At 26.5% G+C, this 22,181-nt stretch overlaps 1 protein-coding gene across 5 annotated transcripts in view; it reads right to left on the reverse strand.

Annotated features, from left to right (window-relative positions):
- LOC111036598 (vanin-like protein 2) overlaps positions 1 to 16,181 on the reverse strand; it is a 36,265-nt gene extending 20,084 nt beyond the window's left edge. The window contains exons 1-2 of one of the 5 annotated variants that reach the window (XM_022318675.1): positions 16,047 to 16,181; positions 11,730 to 11,907 (exon numbers count right to left, since the gene is read on the reverse strand). In XM_022318675.1, the coding sequence (XP_022174367.1) occupies positions 11,730 to 11,885 (156 nt within the window). In that variant the 5' untranslated portion in view covers positions 11,886 to 11,907; positions 16,047 to 16,181. Of the gene's footprint in view, positions 1 to 723; positions 1,106 to 11,729; positions 11,908 to 15,487; positions 15,887 to 16,046 lie in introns of those variants that run through there. The other 4 variants (XM_022318673.1, XM_022318676.1, XM_022318677.1 and 1 more) reach the window with 4 other exon arrangements.
- Between the last annotated feature and the right edge of the window lie 6,000 nt (positions 16,182 to 22,181).

Here is a 22,181-nt window from a genome sequence, read left to right on the forward strand (position 1 = left end):
ATTATTCTCTGTACTTAAGATAAAATAAATTAGGTATTAAATACATTGATTTTAAGTCTGAGATTTTAAGATGAGTAAAATATGCAACCCTCAATTAATAAAACGTTGGTACCATATTTTAGTTTTTACATTTTCTGATGACGAAATGACAAAGGCCGGTCAAAATAAAAATTTCCTGGGCCGAATAGTTGTCCCACTTAGGGCCTGGTAGCCGGTAGGTATCTACTCTATATATAGATATATTGTAGCTATTACAGTGGTTCTCAATCGTTCTTTCGCGCTTCTATTCATTACTTTTGGTTTTATATAGGTATAATTGGTAATAAATAATTATAAATAATGATTTTAAGCATGTGTGTATAATATGTACATATTCGTGTACTATTATTGTTGTCTAAAGTCATAGCACAGATATTATTTAAATAGTTGATTTGGTATTTGTTCAAAAAAGTAACTGAAAAATACAAATATCATTTTGAAAATTGTGTACCTAAATCTATACTATATACTTTAGAAATAAATAATGGTCTATAAAAGAAAACTTATTCTATTTATTTTATTGAAAATATATTAAAACTATCTTCTTTTAAAATTTCTATTTTTTTAAATACGAACAAAACAACTAGATATTTATTTTCGATTGTGTGTATGTGGTATAATTTATTGTTTAAAAATATATAAGCTGGGAACGAGGAAAAAAAATGTAAAAAAATGTTCGCTTACCTTGTCGCCGGCGAGTTATCCTATATTATAATCGTGTGGGTATTTTTTTGTTTTGATTTTAACGTTTTCGAAATACGCTTGCGGTACTATACTAACGCAGTCAAGTATAGTACACCTAATATTATAATGAGACCGATGATGATTGTCGTTACACGCACTCCGGATCGTACTGGTGAGTCTGCGGCCGTGCGGGTCAATCGACAGAATGTCCCAAAGAAAATATAACGAGAAATAATGAAAATAAAAAAAAAACCAAGAGTCTATGTCTGTATTATTATTGAGTCGTTCACCTTGATTGTTGATCAAACCAGGAAATTGTCGCGCACGCGGATTGGAACGAGACGGTTTGAGCTCGTATAGTATAATATAATATGATGTATAATAATATACACACTAACACTATGTATACACACACGCACACGCTCACAGTAATAAAATACTAAAATTAATTAAATCATATTATACGGATATACGCCTACGTGTATGTATAACGCGCCGTGCATCATATAGGTCTTATCTGAACGCATGCGACGCGTATAGTTGTACAACTCGCGGTAGGCACCTACTTAGGCGTACACAATATAATACTAAAATATTGTAATAATAGTAATAATAATATTGTATAGTAATCGCGTTGTGTGTGCACCGCGATGACCCATTGAAGCCGCCGAGTATAATAATAATAATAATAATAATAATATCATCATCGTAACGTAATTATTATATTATTATATTTTGCACAAACCACCCGCGTTTAAGGCGATTCCGTTTAACCTTCGCGTCACGTGTTTTCTCGAGTATCATTTCCGATTTATATACGTGCGCGTGCGTTTGGCTACTATATCATGTTTATAATATGTACTATAATATTATAATACTGTTGCAGTATAGTAGTTGCGCGGAAAAATCGCCTACGATTTGCAGTCACGCACGTCGCACACGAATTATTATTAAACAACCGTCGTAATATTATATTATTATTATATTGTTTCAGGAGGTACCGCATTTATATTATAAACGCTATGAAACTGTGTGGTAAAAATCGTAAGCAGCGTTAGCTAATAATTATGACGCGTGTTTGGATCAGTTGGGTATAATACACGTGATGTAGGTATTGGATCGTCGGATCGATAAACACGGGCACTTGCCCATATACCTATATACACTGTATAATAATATTTTGTAACATTTCATATAATCATATATTCTCAGGCCTCAGCAACGTATTGTTCCGCAAGCGAGTAAAATTATATCGCACAACAATAATAATATCACAACATAATAACATCACATTGCAATTTGAAGCATATCAAATTATAGTCCTATAGGCTAAAATATTATATTATTATAATAAATGTATACTACCACTACTAGGTACTACTACGGAGTCGACCGATACGTGCTTACGGTCATAGTATATAGGCATTAGGCAGACGCGATCATTCCAAATGTTTGCATAATATTATTACTACCTATGTCGACGATGTTATTAATTTATTATTGTTATTATTATTACTGATGTTGTTGTGTCGTTCGTTTCCGACAAAAGCTAAATTGTACATGATGTATGCGTAGGTGTGTTTTAGTATAGTATAATATTATGTTCACGCTTCTGGTTATCAATTACCGGCGACAGCTATATAGGTAGTTGTTTTTGTTGTTGTGAATTCCCTAGATATTTTATTAATTCAGTCGGCGAGACCGCTGCGTCTTGTTCTTCACCGCGGAAATAAAAACCAATACCCGATTACGCGCTTATGCAATACGGCAGTGTATAGGTGTAGTATATTATAGGTTCTATCGCCATGATTTTAAAGGGATGACATCACAAGTGGAAATGTCGGGAGGCGGCTAGCCCTCAAATATTTTAATAGCACCTCCCGAAAAAATGTAGTTTCAACTTCTTTAATCGTGTTGTTTGTATTGAGTAATTTATTTTTAGAACATTTAGCCCCTTCCCGAAATGTCAATGGATTTTTGCCTATGAATAACACATATAGATAAACTTCAGAAAACCCTTTTTTTTTAAATATGAGTGAAAATGAAATAAGTAAGAACCTGGGAAATACATCAGTAATGCCGCCTATATTTTTTTGGAAACCGATTGATTGAAATTTGAGACATAACTGTAATACAGATATAGGTTTTTTACTTTAGCGTATTATTATAGTATACACATTTATAGTGTTCGATCGCATTTGTATAAGTAAAATTAATTACGAATTAAATTTATCAGCTTATTATAATGTAACTTTATAAAATAGGTACTTCAATAATTGTATGCTATTTATAATAAATAAACACAATGATTTATTTATTGATACCTAGGTTGGCAGTTTATTTTAAATTAAAATTCCTTAGAGAACACACCAATAGTACTAATTGATTGAAGAATTATTAATTAGTCATTTTTTTTAAATAAAAAAAAAAAAAGGGTAAGTCGATATTGTTCAGCTATACAGTAAGTTACAAATGGGTCACTGCAATGGATGATGTTAAATTTGAATTCAATGATATAAAATCATTGTATATTATAAACGATTCTGAGCGAAGACGGTCTGTCAGCCTATATAATATTATTAAGTATATTGTAGGATATTATTGTGGTTAAAGTAATTTTTTTCCCAAAATAACTGGATATTAAAATTGCGTGTATTGTGTGTATACTGTACTACTACAGTACATACACAATATAATAATAAACTTAAAAATTTTCATATACCCACAAATAATATTTTTAAATTACAACAAATTACTAAAATCGTTATTTTTTGTGTTCAATTGTAATTTCGTCCAAATTTAAACTTAGAATTTTTGTAAAGAATAACTTCGTTTATATAATTTTTAGATATTTTGGTTATAATTTATACTATTAGTGAGAATCGTTGATTTTAATTTTCAATCCTTAACTATAAAAGATGAACATTTTATACATTTTTAATTTCAAAATTTGTACCTTTTCAATTTCATACATTTTAGCAAGACTTGGACTTTAAATGATCATAATAATCACAATAAAATCGTACCAGTGTGTTTTTAATATTTTTCATCTGCTGTTATAACAATAAATCAGGAAACCTTTATTAAAATTTCAAGTTTTTTGACCAAACGAATACAATTTTATTGAAATTTACAGAAACAAAAATTAAAAGAAATCAAAAACTGATAATGTAAGTAAACAGCTCAAAACATTTTGAAAATTTTATCAAGTGTAGGAAATGATAAGATAAATATTTGGTTTAAATTTCGTTTTATCGAATTACAACAAAATATGAAATTCATGAGAAATCGAGTGAATATATAATGTTGTACAAATTTGAACTTCTGAAGATCATAAAAACTTAATTTGACTTTCCAATAGACATATTTTTTTATAAAGGAAGACATAACTAGTTATAATTTATCAGAAATTTATCAGGAATCTTGTATTCAATTTTCAAATCTTAGATTAAAAAAGAAAATTTTTTTTTGAATTTCTAATTCAAAATATTCAAATAATTTGTACATTTCCGTGATTTTTACTTATTTTGTTAAAATTCAAAATTTAGACGTTCATAAAAAAATATTGTGGATTAACCCTCGATTTTAATTTCTAGAAACAACAACTTACGAGGAACCGTGTATTACATTTTCAAGTTTTTTGACCGAGCGACAATTGTTTTAAAGACTATAGTTTTAAAAAAAGACTAATAATAATCGAAAATTTCGTATGTCTATTTGTAGCTCAACATGAGTAAAAGTATTTTGAAAATATTATACATATAGAAAATGCTAATATAAACATTCAGTGAAAATCGGATGTATCTACGGTTATTTGGTTTAGAGTTCCACTTGTTTTAAAATTGATTTTGTTTTTACCTGCGTTTTTGAAAACTACTGAGAATTTTAAATTTTGAGCTCCCAAATGCACTAAATAGATTCTTTTTCCTACCGGAAAATAAACTGAAGTTAAAAATCTAAGCATTATTTCGAATTATTTATCGTGTACACAGGGACAAATAATAAATTTAAAAAAACACACATCATTGTGAAATCAATACATTTATCGCTCTGCTCAGAATTTAAAATTCTAAAATATCATGATTGGAGTGTTATTTGTCTCGAGTGTATCTTGTCAATAATCGTAATTGAGGAACTGAAATGGATTAGTAAATAATTTAAATTCAATGATAAACCATTGTATAATATGAAACACAACTCTGAGAAAAGGAGACGGAATCACCGTATATTCCTAATTAGAGTTTATGTTATATTATATTTATGTTACTACCAGTGCAAGTAGCGTAGGACTAGATTTTAATGACCTAGAAAAACCTAAAGAAAATGACCTTATGAATATAACATTTACATAAAAATGACCTAAGATCAATGTGGAAGTTTAAAGCAAATTTTCTGTACCAGAACATGACTCAGACACTAAACAAAAATACACTACATTAAATTAATAATAATAATGAACAATTATGTTTATACATATTAATGTTAGTTGGAAAATATTGTCCTCGGTGGTGATTTGCACTATAGGCATCTAACAAATATAATATAAGAGGTAATATTATAAAACATAACCTTATCTTTAAACATAATTTGTTTATTGTACAAAATAATTTTATACAATAAGTACTTACTAATTTGCATAATAAATGTATTTTATAAACACGTAAAAGGGCATTACTATTTTAAACATGTTATAAACGGTGCGAAATTAAGTCTTGCAAATTCATTTCTAGTTCATACCCAACATATTTTTTTATATGAAATAAATAGTCACAGATTCTGAGTAATGAATGTATTGCAAGTTTTACAATGTATTGTTTTTTTATCATGCTTTAAGACACTGAGCGGTAAGCTCCAGTTTTCGGCAAAATAAGTTTTGTCCTTTTATTCTCAGTCAAAAATCAATAACTGTAGATACTCAACATTTCAACCAAATATTTAAACTATTATTTTCTAGACATTATATCAGTTTTTAAATTATTTGGGGCATATTGAGTGAGCTATTTATAACTATTTTTATTTTTAATTCGTTTTATGTACACGATTTCCCATAAGTTGTTCTTTCAGCAATAATTAATAAATATCGAAAATACAGTTGCTTGTTTTTTTAACTATAAGTTTATGAAGTTAAAACGATGAAAATATTTAATAAACTACTACATTTTGCATATTATTATATACATAGGTACCTAATTAAAATATCATAACATTTTTATTTCAATACCTATGGCTTAAAAATGTAATATAAGGTTCCTAATAAGTCATATTATATTTTCAAAAAAGAAAAATACATATGCATTATTTTATTTTTATAGATAATTGATGTTCAACTTGTTCAAGTTTTGAAAAAATTGAATACTCAAACTTAAATTACTTCTTTTTTAACAAGTTTATTTATTTTGTTATAATTCAAAAAATATTACTTGAATTAGGTATTATTTTTTATGCACAATTTAAATTTTCAAAATATTTAAACTATATTTAGCTATTTTATCATAAACCTACAATACAATATATAAGTATATGTACATTTTTGTTATGTAACTTTGACTTAAATTGTATACATGAATACTAGTTTAAAAGTAAATTACAAATTACTGCCATAACTGCCTATTACACTTTGTACTATTTTTCTCCCAACAAAATATCAAATCTAAAACTTAACTATTTATTAAAATAAATTAAGAATTTATTTACAAATCTAACTTCACTCATTTTTTTTGATGATTTATTACTCATCTCATTAATTATATCATTTAGATAAATTTCTATATTCTTATGAATATTTAATTAAGCTGAACCACTAAGCTTATTTTGTCCTACAGTATTCTCCTTGGGTAGGTCTTAGAACACCGAAGTGTTGGAAATGACCGTTCTTCGCAATTTAAAAACCGGCACCCACCATCATTATGAATTGTATGAGTTAATCAGTACAATATTACATTTAAAATATAGTTTTTAGTTGTATAATCTTTATCATTTACTAGGATCCATCATATAGATACACACAAACCTAGGTACCACAATTTTTTTTTCAGTACCTGGGAAATGGCATAAATGATACCACTGATTTTTTGGTGGCTATAGAGCTGATATAGAAATACAAATTTTTAGCAATTTTTAAATGATGGGTACATTCTAGTGTATTTGAAAATCACGCTGAAAGTATAGGCCTTTTACAGTTGTTTTTGTTTGAATAATTTCTGACTGGAGCTTAATACTATTTTGAAATACTTGTAATTCAGTAGTACTTGAAAATTCACTTATATCACCAAAATTATTTTCATATATTATATCGTAAAACGTTTCTGACGATAATATGTTACTATATTTCTAATTCTGTAAAAGGTAAATCACTTAATTACTTTATTTTTGGTATTAGTATTATATATACATTATACATTTATACATTGACTAATTTAGATACCTCTCACCTCCAACACAAGTTTTTGCTTATAGGAGGTGACCAAGCTTATATAATGTTATATGCAAATCGAAATTATGTTGTCGCTGTTTGCAAATATATGTATTATTACTATCAATATTATTTTTTCAACACTATGTCTTAAAAAACGATCAAGCAGTTGATCCATAAAATTATCCAAGAAAGGGATAATTAATACTGAAACATGGTAGTCAACTTTTGGATTGTTTGTACATATATTACTTCTATGGTCAACAAAGGCCTAATATTCTGGGAATACTAACATCAATTCTAATTTTGTTACGTTTAGTTTCAACAAATTTAAATCTTATTCAACTTTTCATATCATTCGCATGAATATCTTTTAATGTGTTTTGAGTAACATTGGCAGAACAAATAGGCTGTTCTAAATCTAAACTTTCAGTTTGTAAAAGTCTACTCAGTGGCACAGATATTGAAAACAGTTTATAAGAATCATAAGTGATACCTGGAACTTAGATTGGAATATTGAAGCTAAAAGTTAATTGGCTGTTGATGATGTATCAACATCTGTCCACAAAGGAAATTTCTTCTAGAGAAGATCTGCTTCTAAAGAATTGCAGCCTGTAGTTCGTTTAATAACATAACAGCATCATGGCGTTATGCTCATCTGGTGGGAAAAAATGATTTTAGCTTTAGTGACATTTATGGAGAATGTTTAAAAATATCTAAAACAATTGCAAATTGTAGGCATAATTATACCCATGCAATTTCTCATTTCTGAATTAAACACAATTATTTGTAATTTGAAAACCTTAAATCTTAGATAGATACATACTGTTTCATCATATTTATTCTTCTTCGAGAAAAACTAAATAATTGTTCAGTCACGTTTGGCCATTAAAAAAAAATAAATGAATCACGACGAGTACCTCACAGTGAAAATTGCAAATGCTGAACTCTCGAAAAATTAAAACAAATAACTTATCTATTCTGTTATCGATGTAAAGGTATAACAATATTCATATTTCAAAAAACTGACACTTTTGTTTTCAACATAAAGCCATCATTTAGGTAGATAAATGATAATAGACATTTTATAAAATAGTTTTAGAATTTAGAGGGTTTATGGGTGATAATTACGCAACAAAATATCTTAGTCTATGGCACAAGATATAATATACCTAGTTAAAGTCAAAATATTATTATGTATTGAAAATAATTAATTATAAATATTCGGTGAACATTTCAGGAACTACTTACCTACGGTTATTTGTTTTGAATTATCACAAAGTAAGAAAATCGCTCGATGAGAAATCGTTAGTTTACAGGTGAATATTCGAGGTTGTAAAAATGTAATAATTAAATAGCTCATCAAAAATGAATGTGAATTTTTTGTTTTATTATCATAGGCAAACATACGAAGTATCTTATATTCAATTTTTTAATTTTGAATACACATACATATTTTTTATGAACTTGTATCTCTAAATAATTTTCAAATTTTTGTAAGTTTTAAGACTTTTGTCGAAAATCTAACTTCAGACGTTCATAAATAATAATTGTTGTGGTTTCACGTTCAACTACGTATTTTAATTACATTAATAACATCTTATGAAGAACCATGTATTAAATTTTTAAGCTTTTTACTAAATGAAAAATTATTTATCGACAATAATTTGAAACTAAAAAAAAAAATTGTCAAGTTTCTTAATAGCTCAAAAAAAGTTAAAGTATTTTGAAAATCTTATCAAGTAACTACGGTAAATAGTCATGTATACTTTAAAAGTCATCAATAAAATAGTCATAATATAATGTTTTCTGCCTCAAAAATGAATTGCACACATCGACACATCATTGTAAAATTAGTACATTCATCGCTCCGCTCAGAATCTAAATGTAGGCCAGTAGATGGGTAACTGATCTTCTGTACATTAGGTTAATGTAACTAGACAGTTAAATTTGAATTCGACAATAAATCATTACACACGAAAAATAATTCGGAGCGGAAACGGTCTGCCAGCTTAAATTATTAAGTTTTTTTTTACTTTATGGGTTATGCTAACCTTTATTGCTATTATAGTAATTTATTTCAACATTAATAATACCTTGTGTTGAATTAATGTTGACAAAAACATATAGCATTAATTATACTGTCAATTCTTGTAATAGTATACAGAATGTAAACAAAGACCCAACATATGGAATAACTCTTTTGTTTTCATTAATATTAAAACATTATTTTAAAAAAAAAATGTTTGGATGCCTGTGCTACATTTTTTTTTTTTTAATTTCGAAATTTTGATGGTTAAAACGTTTATTAAATTTTAATGTGCCTATCTTAATTTCAATATTTTTTTGTAGTAAATTAGTTTGAAATGTAATAACTTTTTTTAATAAATTATTTTTTTGAATTTCCTGACATAAGTAAATTGTATAAATTATGTATTATCCATGTACCTAAAATGTATTTAATTTTTGTCATACGTTTAACTAGTGCCTATAAATTTTTTGTTACGCATTTCTGTTACTCCCTGTTTAAATGGGTGCATAAAAAGAAAATCAAGTAACAAAAAAATTAATATAATATACATATTATGAAACAAACAAAAAAAATCATAATTTTTCTAATGATAATTCCGAGGATAATTCCCTCTGTGAGTACATTAAAGTCGATTCACCAATAATCGCATTGTTTCAATGCACTAGTGCAGCGGTTCCCAACCTATGGGCCGCGGCCCACTTGTGGGCCTCGAGCAGTGTGGTATTGGGCCGTGAACCATATAAATATATAATATTTAATTTTATATATTTTTAGTACATGGCCAATAATATTTCTGGTTATAATAATATTTATCAATATTATCTACGCTCTGTAGTGTCAAATTATTGTCAAATTAACGCTAATTATAGGAATAAACTAAATGTTGAAAATGATTTAATTCTAAAACTATCCAGTTTTCATCCGGATATTGATTCTCTCATGAAGGACAAGTGATGTCAATAATCACATTAAATTGTTTAACTTGTGATTAAGTTTAATAAAGTGTTTTTCGTGATAAACAATTTATTTATATATATATATATATTTCTGCATTCGTATATATAGGTGAGCTATTTGTGGGCCTCAAAGATTTTTTATAAAATTGGTGGTCCGCACAGCTAAAAAGTTTGGGAACCGCTGCACTAGTGGATACCGTACTGGAAAAATGTAATTTATATATATATATCGTATAACATTATGATATGAAAAACCCGATTTTCTTAAAATCTTCAATTTTTAGTTACTACATTCGTGTACTCTCAATAAGTGTTGTCCGAATAAATCAAATAGATTGTAATATGTATTAAGTCAAAAAATCATAATAAATAATGGTAATAATCAATAATCATAAAACACGTGGTTAAGTATGTTATATTATGTTTACGTCAAACGTTTTCATTATTTTTTTATCTAACCAGTATTCTGGCGGAGCTTACAATCGCCCATTTATATCATACATTATTGCTATTAACTATACAAGGCAATACAACAGGATTTACCAAATTGATAATAGGGATTCGTCGTATGAATAGGTAATACTTTAAAAAGAATCTTAATATATCTATTGAAGATCGAAGGTGTCATTGTGTAAAATACGATGTTTAAATGTTTCAAATAGATAAGCTACCCATGAATAATATTTTCGAATTACAACTAAATCACTAAAACCATTATTGTTCGTTTAACCTAATTTTCAAAGTTTTACCTAATATATTAAGCAAATGTGTATAAAAATAATGTTTTTTACATTTTTAATAAGTTTTGGGTTTCAATAAGAACTACTAGTGAGAAATGCTGTATTACATTTTAAGCCTTAGCTATAAAAATTGAACATTTAATAATTTTTTAAATACCTACAAAATAATTTAAAAATGTTCGTAATTTTGTCAGAATTTGAACTTCAGACGTTATTACAAAAAAAATATTGTGACTTTATTGATATTTATAAATTGTGGTAATACCAAATCATGAAGAAACGTTATATTAGATTTTCGAGTTTTTATGCCTAAAAATTAAAATTTGATCATACTTAGGTATGATATACATCTAAGATATCAAATGTCACAAAAAGAGCCAAAATATTTTGAAAATTATCTTATGACAATGAATATTTGGTACCGATTTCAAGTCTCTATGCTCTATGGCCATTTATCATTGAATCTTAAAAAAAAAACTCTTGTTTTCCCTTAAGGGTTGTAAATTATAATCAATATAAATTATAAATCAAAAGTAAGGATAGGTTACATAATTAAAAAATATTTTCATAAAACATTTCACGGTGGTCATACCTTGCATGTATGTGTGCTGTTACTTAATAATCAGATAATAAATAATAACTATTAGATAAATATTAGATAAAAAAATAAAATTCAAATGTATTGTAAAAATTATACATAGATACCAAGCAAAAGGCAGGACTTATAGATAAATGAATTACGAACTGGTTTATCGTCTGAATCATTGAAATCGTTCAAGGTTCGATCGTTTGCACTAAATCCAGTTTAGCATTCTTAAAGTAGGAACAAAATGTTTAATTGTTAGTTCAAACTACTTGTGTCTTACCTCATTTATTACTTGTGTCTTCGGTACATTTATCTCAGAGTACGACCTCCTATCCAAGGAAATGGAAGTGGATACCATCTTCAACAGTCTCAAATCACGTGTACTATTCAGGAAATTGATGACTTTTTTGACTGGCATCACCAACCCGTAACGCATCAACTTACTGTCATGCAACTATCTAAATATATAAAATACAAGTCTTAAGCTAAAATTTATAAAAAATAATAAAATTATAATATTTACATTTAGGTTTCATTAAAAAATATCGAGTATTGTTTGAGTTAAATTAATAATCAACATTCAATATTCAGTAGGTATATATTTAATGACTATATCGAATATATTATTTAGTATGAATAAACATAAAAACGAAGGTCGCAAAAACGTATTATTTTAGATTCCGAGCGTACCTAGTGACTAATGTATTGGTTTATTTACAATGGTGTGTCTATGTTTCTTTTTCTTTTTCTTCTCTGCCATTAACTTTTGGAGAAATGAAAATATTTAAATATTTTACTTCCACAGTAGTTTTGGTGGGAAATTGGATCTGGTAAGAATTGGTCAAAAGAAAAAATTAACACTACTTTTCAAAATACTCGGGGAAACCACACATCATTGTAAAATAAAATTGTAGATTATTTTGCTCTACTCGCAATCTAAAAATTATTAAAAAATGGAAATTTTTCCTCAAAACAGGTTTTTGTAATTTTATTTGAAAAAATCCTCCGCAACATGGAGCAGTGGGTGTATAGAAGACTTTTTGTTTACTTTTTAATTTGTATTTAAAATGTTGTATTCATTTAATATATTTTTTGAACCTTTAAAATATTTTAGCTCTCATTGTGTAATTTATATATAATTGAATTTATTTAATTTATTATTAATCTATGATCAAAATTTCGTTTTGAAAATATTATTCAACCTCATACGTATAAATATACTAATTAAAAAATATCGTAAGGACTAAGGGCAATTATTTTTTTAAGTGTTTATACTTTATAGTTAAACGTTTTTAAGTAATTCATCAAAATCACGAAAAACTGCATATATCATTTGGTAATTATAATCTAAAAAATTCAAATTTTGACGACATTAGATATTCAAACGTATCACGTATAATAACAATTTTCAGTAATTAAATAATTTAATAGTCAATTTTTGTTATTATGTGTTTATTTAAAAAATATTAATCAAAAACATTTGTGAAATATTCCACTATTATTTTAATTATGACTTTGCATGCACAATACGATTTTTATGATAATATTTAGACTTATTTTGAGCTTTTTTAAATTTAATACATAAACTCTCAGACAAGCCCCACACGGCCACACGTGTGTAGTAAATTCAATTCTAACTGAAACCTAAAAATATATCTGCTGAATTTTTTCTATAGACGTTTAAAGTTACAATTTTGATGAAAAAAGATATTTAAGCTAAAGATAATGATTTTTTTTTATTTGGTTGTAATTTAAATATATAGTTCGTGGTTACTAAACATGAGGACATAAACTTTTACGTCTATTATTATGTTTAAATGTTGTACTTTACACAATAATATTTTCAAAATATCTACATTAATATTATGCTATTACCTACTATTAATTGTACCATGAACTAAGGAGTGGTGTAATTATGATGCTGCAGGTATACCAAAACATTTTTAATGAATTCAATCTACCGTTCACAAATAACAAAAGAAATTCTAAATAGTAATATAAATACTTATATAAAAGTATATTAAAATATGCTTTGTAATACACGATGTTCAGCCCGTCAAAGATTAGTTTCGTTTTTCTTAAGCTTTGCAATGATTTATCACCAAATTTAAATTTAGCACATTCATTACAGTGACCTACTCCATCAATGACTAGGTAGGTACCTACACTTGACACCTGCTATACTGCAGCTATAGTATGTCCCCCGATTTTTTCTTTTGTTTTAACGAAAATAATTTATTAGATGTGGTATTTATAAATATTACAAACGTTATTTTGTTTAGTATGGAATAGCCAATAATCTTTAGAATTTAAGTTATCTTTATTTGTTTTTAATGGGTGGCACGTCGCACGAGTACACGACATACATATTATATAGGTATATGTGATTGATGATTATTTACATTGTAAACCACTCATAGGCAAACTGTCTGTGGTTATTATAGGCAATAACAATTAATTAATGACATATGTACTTAATTGGTATTTTGGAAAAAATTGTGCTGAAAACGAAATGAGAAATGTGTTCGTGACTGTCATGCTTATTACAATTTGCAATATCGTGGAAAAAAAATCCGGAAACATGAAAATGTTATGTACTTAAGTTGTATTCAAGGTCAATATCCAGTAGATATGTTTTAATTTTTGAACTCTATAAAGTTAACGAAACCAGTAAAATCATGGTCAATGCTAATACGAATACAAGTGTAAATGGTATATAATATAGAATTTAGAATTATTTGACATCGTTAATTGATGTTTATTGTACTACATTCAGCGTAGTAGTGTACAGATGCTGTATGCACCGGAACTCGGAAGTATATCTTCCGGAAGTATTTTGAATAATTTTAAATCTAATTAATTTTTATGACTAATTTATATTTTATGTACGATACATATAGCGCTAATAGTTAAAATATCTTATTTTAGTAGAATATGTAAATAATATTGAAAACCTAAAATAAAAACGAAATTACTTTCTTATTTTTTCTTCATTTACTAGCTTTTATAATATTAAACAGGTCATTTCTAAAATTTAAACAATAATAAATACATTTTTTCCACAAATTATAAAAATTGGTAAGTTTTGAACTTATTCATTGTACCTGCCTTATTAAATAAATTTATCAAGTCATACGTTTCTGAAATAAAATCTTTTTTAAATTTCATCACCTCCTTGAAGGAAGCAATAACCTATGGTTAAGTAGTACCTTTACAACTTTGTAAAAATAATATACTTATTAGTTATTATAATAGTTGTATAAATTGTTACACCTACCTGTCCTACCTACCTATTTTATATTTTTATGGGTATCTACATTTGATTATATTTTATAACACATTGCTGTATTAATATTTAATTTGATTTAGGTACACATTTTAATATTGATTGTTATCACGGGATTGATTTAATTTTTCATAAAATAATCTATCTATATTATAAAATGTAAACAAATGTATGTTTATTATTATAATGATAAATTTCGTGACAAAATATTTATTATGTTTACCTATATGAGGTACTTACCTTATATTTATCAGACTAATACTATATTAATAGTGATTAAAATTATTAATCTTTAATGTATTGTTACTCAGTCGTGTTAAAAATTATCTTAATATGGGAAGTGAACCATTAATAATTATAATGTATTACTTTTAAAGTTTGGTTATAAATAGGTATATTTTAAAAGTGATATAGAATTATAATATAATATTAGTGCCTAGTAGGAATACAAATATACCAGTTCAGAATATTGTGTTATTCGAATAATTTAACTCAACTTGTGCGCAGTTACTGTACATGGACGTAGTAAACAACTGTTTTTATTCAAACAAACAATTTAGTGGGTACCCAATAGACATTATTATTCAATTTTATATGCATATAATAATGTTACTACCCTCAAAAATCAAAATTGTCATTGAGCTTTTACCATGTTATAAATTTAAATACATAAATAGTATGTTCCTAATAGATTAAAAGTATTACAAGTAATTATAGGTATTATAGTTTATAGGTAATAGGTTATTACTTACCTCCTCGAAGCCATTCAAAAATCGTAATTACTTAATTTCCATGTATAATTGATCCAAAACATTTTAATCGATGTATCAAGCACACACGATTTTAGTTTATAATTTTAATATTTGACATAATATGAATAATTTACACAAATTATATCATAAATATTCATACTCTTTATTTTGTACTGAGATCATTATTTTTATCAATATAATACAGTCTGAATTAATCTAAAACGTAATACTATAAGCAGTCTAAAAACGATGATTGTTATAAAATATCGTCAATGTTGAGAGAAACGATATTTTTTTGTACGACATCATAGTAAAATATAAAATTTAAGATCATATTATATTTACGTTGCGGACGGACAATCGGAACAACGGGCGAGTAGCTCGAACGCGACTAACCTAATCGTAGTCGCCAATGTGCCAATGACCTTGGTAAGTACACGAGAATACGAGATAGGACAAGTGAGATATTGAACAAAAGGAAAACAGACATAGTTTTACAAACTGGTATTCCTTCCTGTTATTTATTTACATTTAAATTACCATATTCAATATTACTCACTTTTTTTTATATAGCAGGCACTTGCTCTATTAAAGCGCAGTATGATGTTGAATGCAGGTAAAAGAAAGTCAAATTCTTACAAATGGACACATTATAAAACAAAATCATACTATATCTGTACTATTAATTCAATATCACGAAGAAAAATGATTAGAATTTATTCTATAAAAATATTGATATTAAGTAACTACTAAGTACTAACTATATAATATAAATACTTATATATATTATTTAGGTACGTAGGTACTAGGTATACTATTACTTATCAGTTATTATAGTATGGGAAAATAGCCTTAATCAAATTATTTAATAAATATATACATAATACATCAATCGTCGCAGTGTATACCTACATCGTCGAGCTAAATTGCAAAGGTCGTAAGTCCAACATGGTATATTTTACATGACAAGAAAAAGCGTTTTTTTTAATTTAGATTAGTTAGACAATACTCGATTTATTTTCCTTAATAATTTTCATAATTTTTTTTAATTAGTTTAAAATATTTATTTTTGTTTAATGATCTTTTAAATGACTTACCTTAAGATCGTTTCTTCTCATAATACTAGTACTATAAATAAAATAAATGAAGATAAGTCTTTAAGAAATATTAAATATCATAATATCATTAGTATAATATATTTTAAAGAAATATTTTTTTATAATAATAATGATAATAAGTAGATATAACACAACTTTTATTAACTTTTATTATTACAAAAGTCATCAAAAAATAATAGTTAAAATTAAAATTAAATTTCGGTGAAATTGTACCTATATTCATTGTTTGAATAAATAAACACGAAACAGAATTTTTAATAAATGTTACAACAATTAATTACTATGTTATGATTCTAAAATAAAATAAGCTATTACAATAGTTCATTAAAAAAAAAATAATTAACAATAATTTTTGTTTTAATGTTGGAATAAATATCTATTTGGAATACTAACTTTTTATATATTGTAACAAACAAATTAAAATGTAATAAATGTAATGTATAAAACAAAAAAGAACAACAAATAAAAAGTACTCGATTATTTTTAAACTCTAAAGAACTAGTAAGAAATAACTTTGGTGATACATTTTCATTCTACGAGTACATACATAACTTTTAAACAAATGGCAAAAAGTAACTGATTATAACACATTAGTACATGAGACATTAAAAAAAATAGCTGCATAATGATGTCAAAATGAATAGCATTATGGCCATTGTTTAGGAAGATCGCCTACAAAATAATGATACCTATAGTCTTGGTACGTTGGTACATAGATATTTTTAATTGCTATAAATGTCCATGGTTCATATACTCTTCTTTTTGATTTTTATTATCTCTGTGTATAGTTGTGCTGTTAGGTTTAATTTTAATACTTCAAAGTTGGATTCACTTTTCTTACTGCTTCTATTCCTTAGTACCAAGGGGGAGTCTGATTCAATCTCCAGAAAATTTTGGTTCATAATATTTTAGTTTCAGTATTGCTTTTATATTGGTCACTGTTAGTCACCCTTTTCAGACCCAGGATGTGTAGATTTACAATATATGTATAAACAAAGAGAATTTTATTCATTAATTCTCATCATTAACAATTTAAATAAATCATGTGTTATGTACTTGTGTATAATAAACAGCATAAGGTTTTTTAGTATTTGTATTAATTACTTGTGTATACCTATGAATACATGATCTGCAGATACATTCCAAGCAAGATAAAATCCCACCTAGGGCTGGATAAAAATTACTTTTAAACTAATATTTATTATTTATTTAATATACATATACGAATATTATACGATATATAAATTTTTTTATGTCATATATACATATTTATTATGATGATATTGATATTAAAGTACGCCCAGTTAAAAATACACCAGGAGATAATGGCCCCTTTGCCCACTCTTGCGGAGGCGCCCTGGGTACATTAATTGTTTTATGTCTTAATTTTCGCTCAATAGTGGTGAATGCATATTGTTTCTGTCTGTCAAAATTTTAGCGTGACTAGGCTGAGGACATTTTTGCATAATTTTGAGGCCAGATATGTGCATCCATCACTAAATTGTGTAACATTAACTTGGTTTTCTTTTCCTAATTTAAATAACACAATATTTGTCATGCTATGTAATGTTACTGGTTGTTACACAGTTTTTTTTTCTATAATCGATGATTTTACGTATAGCATTTCATTATAAACTATCAGTAAATAGGTACCTTAAATAAATTATTGTTACAAAATAAATATTAAAATTATTAAAATTAGCTATTGACATGTTGCAATAATATTATATGTTAAGTTATGCATATTGCATGTACAACAATAACATCCATTTTTTATACCTTGGTATATTTTTGTGTCTTACCTCGATTGCACTAGTAGGTGCACATCAACACATATAATAAGTATACAATAATATGTATAAATGTATAATTACAATAGCACGTACGACTTACCTACCATAATTATTTTAATAGCAAATTATACATTTCCTAGGTACCTAATTATAATTTATAATGATATTATTGTGTCATTGTGATTTCAAATTATCTGTACACATATAATGGCGTCTACACATCACTAACAATTTAGATTTTAGATATATGTCCCAAGGAACAGTCTTAAGTTGTAAATCATTTGCACATCCCTTTTGTTATTTTCGACCTTTTTTGGTAAGACGGTTAGCATTTTTCGATTTTTTGGCTATGCGTCGTTTACTCATCGCCTGTCAAATTATCATACATAATTTATTGCGCATATTTAACAAAGGAATTGGAACTGTCTGAAAGATATTAGGAGTATAGCTACCCAAAAGCGCAAGTTGCCTACTACCTTTCATATTGAGTTTACAATTTGACACCTTCTTAAAATTTATTCAACTTTAAAATATTGCATAATATTATTGTATATTGTAATCGTGTGATTAAAATTTAAGACGACACACAACTGATGTGTATTGGTAACTCGTAACCACGACTAACCCAAATATGTTGCAACATTAAACTAAACTAAAATTTAATTTAATAAACCAGTTTATTTTTTATTTGATATTAACATGCACCTGAATTATAACAATTATTGAACTTTAATAGTGAAATTCATTTTTAATAGTAAAATGTAATATTATACGTAGAATTTGAAAATTTTACAATATACTAGGGCTCATTAGAATCGTTTTAAAAAATATACACCAAGTAGGTACCCTGGTACCTAACTTTTCTTTTAATGGTGATTTTATATTTAAGATATAGCCAAAATATTATTTGATACTGTGTTGATCACATTAAACTTATCAAAACTGCCCAGTTATTGAATGCCTGTATTGGTTTAAAAGATATTTGAAAAACAGAAAATAAACGGTCACTGTAAATGGTGTACTCCGATATTCGGCAATGAAAAGTTAATTCATGTTGGTGTACCACATGTTAGTGTCAAGGCCTGTTATGTTTATTTTGTATAAATCATGAAATATGTAAGTTAAATGTAGGTGGATTAATAGTTTTATGTATTACCTACTCATGGGGAACTGTATAATACTATAATATAAAACAGTAATCGGAATTCGTAAATATTCTTAAATATAATGAATAGTAAAAAACCTGAATAAAAATATATACAACTGTTATTGTCGCGTTCACTATTACACTTGTAACCATCAATAAAATAATAATTCATTCGTGCAATTGTTATAATTGTCAGAGTATATTATGAGTAAATAAAGTTTAGTCTTAAGTACTTACATACTTAAGTTTAGTTATTGATCGCCGAACGAAATGACTATTGATTATTTAGTTATGTGTTTAAGATGTTCAAGTTAAATACAATTTTAACAAGGAAATGATGCTAGTATTTATATATATATTTGCTCAGGTCTATTTTCCATTGTGGTTCAATAGTACGGGGGAGGGGAAATAATTCGATGAGACCTTTCAGAAGTACAACAAAATCTGATAGTACGAATATGATAAAATAGAAAAGATATACGAGAATCCACTGCACACATTTATTTACTATTCAATGAACTTCCAGTCTGATTTCTTCACAAGCGTTTTGCATACACGTGGATTAAATACAATTGAAAGTAAATGACGTTCAAAATGATATCGGTAAACATTAGGAAAATACATTATCTAGGTTCAGATATATTTAATTCAATGTCATCGCCTACATCTTAAAAAAATATGTTTTTAATAATTTACATAAAAACCTTTGTTATTTGAATAATAATAAAATTATATTCAATAATTTAATTGAAAACTTGTAAACTATACAATACCTATAGTAATATAATATAATTCATTATTTGTATATGAATAAATATTATTTAATTTAATTTTTATTCGTTGTACCTATATATATATATATATGGGTTTCAGTAAGGACCACTTAGAGAGGGATCCTTGTATATTAAATTTATAACTACAAAATATATTTAAAATTTAAAATGTTCGTAATATTGACAAATTTTGTCAAAATGTATAAACTTAAACTATTATGTGTATAAATAATTGTTTAGATATTAACACACAAAAAATAAATAAAAATGTTAAATAGGTACTTAAATAAATAGCTTAAAAATAATCTAAATATTTGGAAAATTTTAGTGTGTAGAAAATTATAGAAATTGTTTCTATGATTACCTTCTGCTATTTAAATTAAATTTAACATTTTTAAAATCTATAAAATCTAAAAAAATCTTTTTTTAACCTAAGTTTAGTTGATAAAATTCAGAAAAACTTAAATAAATAATTTTTAAAAAAAACTGTTAAAATGTGGTTAAACTGTGGTTTAAATAAACTTATTTATGCATAACCAAACTTTTTATTATTGTTCGTAACTCAAGGTATAAAAATATGCAAATTCTTAATGTATGGAGATTCATTGATCCTGAGTCGTAGCACCAAATTCTATATAGTCACAACTTACGAGCACTCACTAGAGTCATGATTCATAAATCATGACTAATGGTAAAAATAATACTGAATACTTACAATAGTCCTTTTTTTTTGTGTGTTTTCTAACATTTTGTTTAATAGTGTCGTATGACGTATACTATAAATGGCCATTAACATAATGATAAAAGACAGTAAACTATTGTTACCTATGTCGAAATTCAAGGGGAACAAATAAAAGTTAAAAATATCGAGTTTCATTATAATGGTAATTATTACATGGAGATTTCTATTGAATTCAAGATTGCAGAAAACTCGAACTAATAACATACATAAAGCACAATAAATATTACAATCTATTCCTGATTTTTACATATCTTATTATTATCTGATATATTACTAATTTATACAAAAAGTATGTAGGTATATGTAAACCTACGATTACAATTATTTGCTTACATTTTACATTTTATTTTATGTATATTTTAATAATGTTCTTGAAATGTAGATATCTATTCAAATTAACTTGTTTGATGAAAAAAAAAATGTATGAATAGGTTTAAAAAAAATGCATTATTAATTATTTTAAATTGGCACAAATTACAATTTGTAAAGGTACAAGATTGCTCAAATTACATAATGGCATAATATATTTTTATCTAGTTTTATGTGGTGCAAAATTAAAACCTTAAAAAAGGTGCTCATTTTTGTTTTTGATCCAAATGATATAGACAGGTACGTCCTTCACTCTACCGCCAAGACACCATTCTGTCAAACGATGATAAAGGGCCGAATCACTCAAATACGGAGGAGGCCGACATGGAAATTCCTAGGTTCCGTGTAGACTTACCCGCCCATAACTAAAGGCGACAGAACAATATGCAAATAGTATACGAACTATGGATGAAACATTTGAACTTGATTAATTTTTCAAAAAGGTAATTTATAGTTCGGATCAATAATTCTTAATAACGATTTTTCATTTCTCATTACAAATTTTTTTAATTTTACTCATGTTTTTAAACATAGTTACCCATGATTGATTAAAATTTATAAAATATAAGATACAACGTACCTATCACCTACCTTTATCTACGTATGTAAACAATTAAAACATCGATTTATTTGTTATAAATTACAATAATAACAAAAATGTGATTTGATGTTAAATACTGTTGTATTGTAATAATATTATGATATGACGTCATGGACTTCGGAAGTTCGCAGTACTCACGTGGCACGAGTGA

This window comes from Myzus persicae, unplaced genomic scaffold (genome assembly GCF_001856785.1).
Source record: "Myzus persicae strain clone G006 unplaced genomic scaffold, MPER_G0061.0, whole genome shotgun sequence".
In the NCBI taxonomy this organism is placed as follows: Eukaryota; Metazoa; Arthropoda; class Insecta; order Hemiptera; family Aphididae; genus Myzus; species Myzus persicae.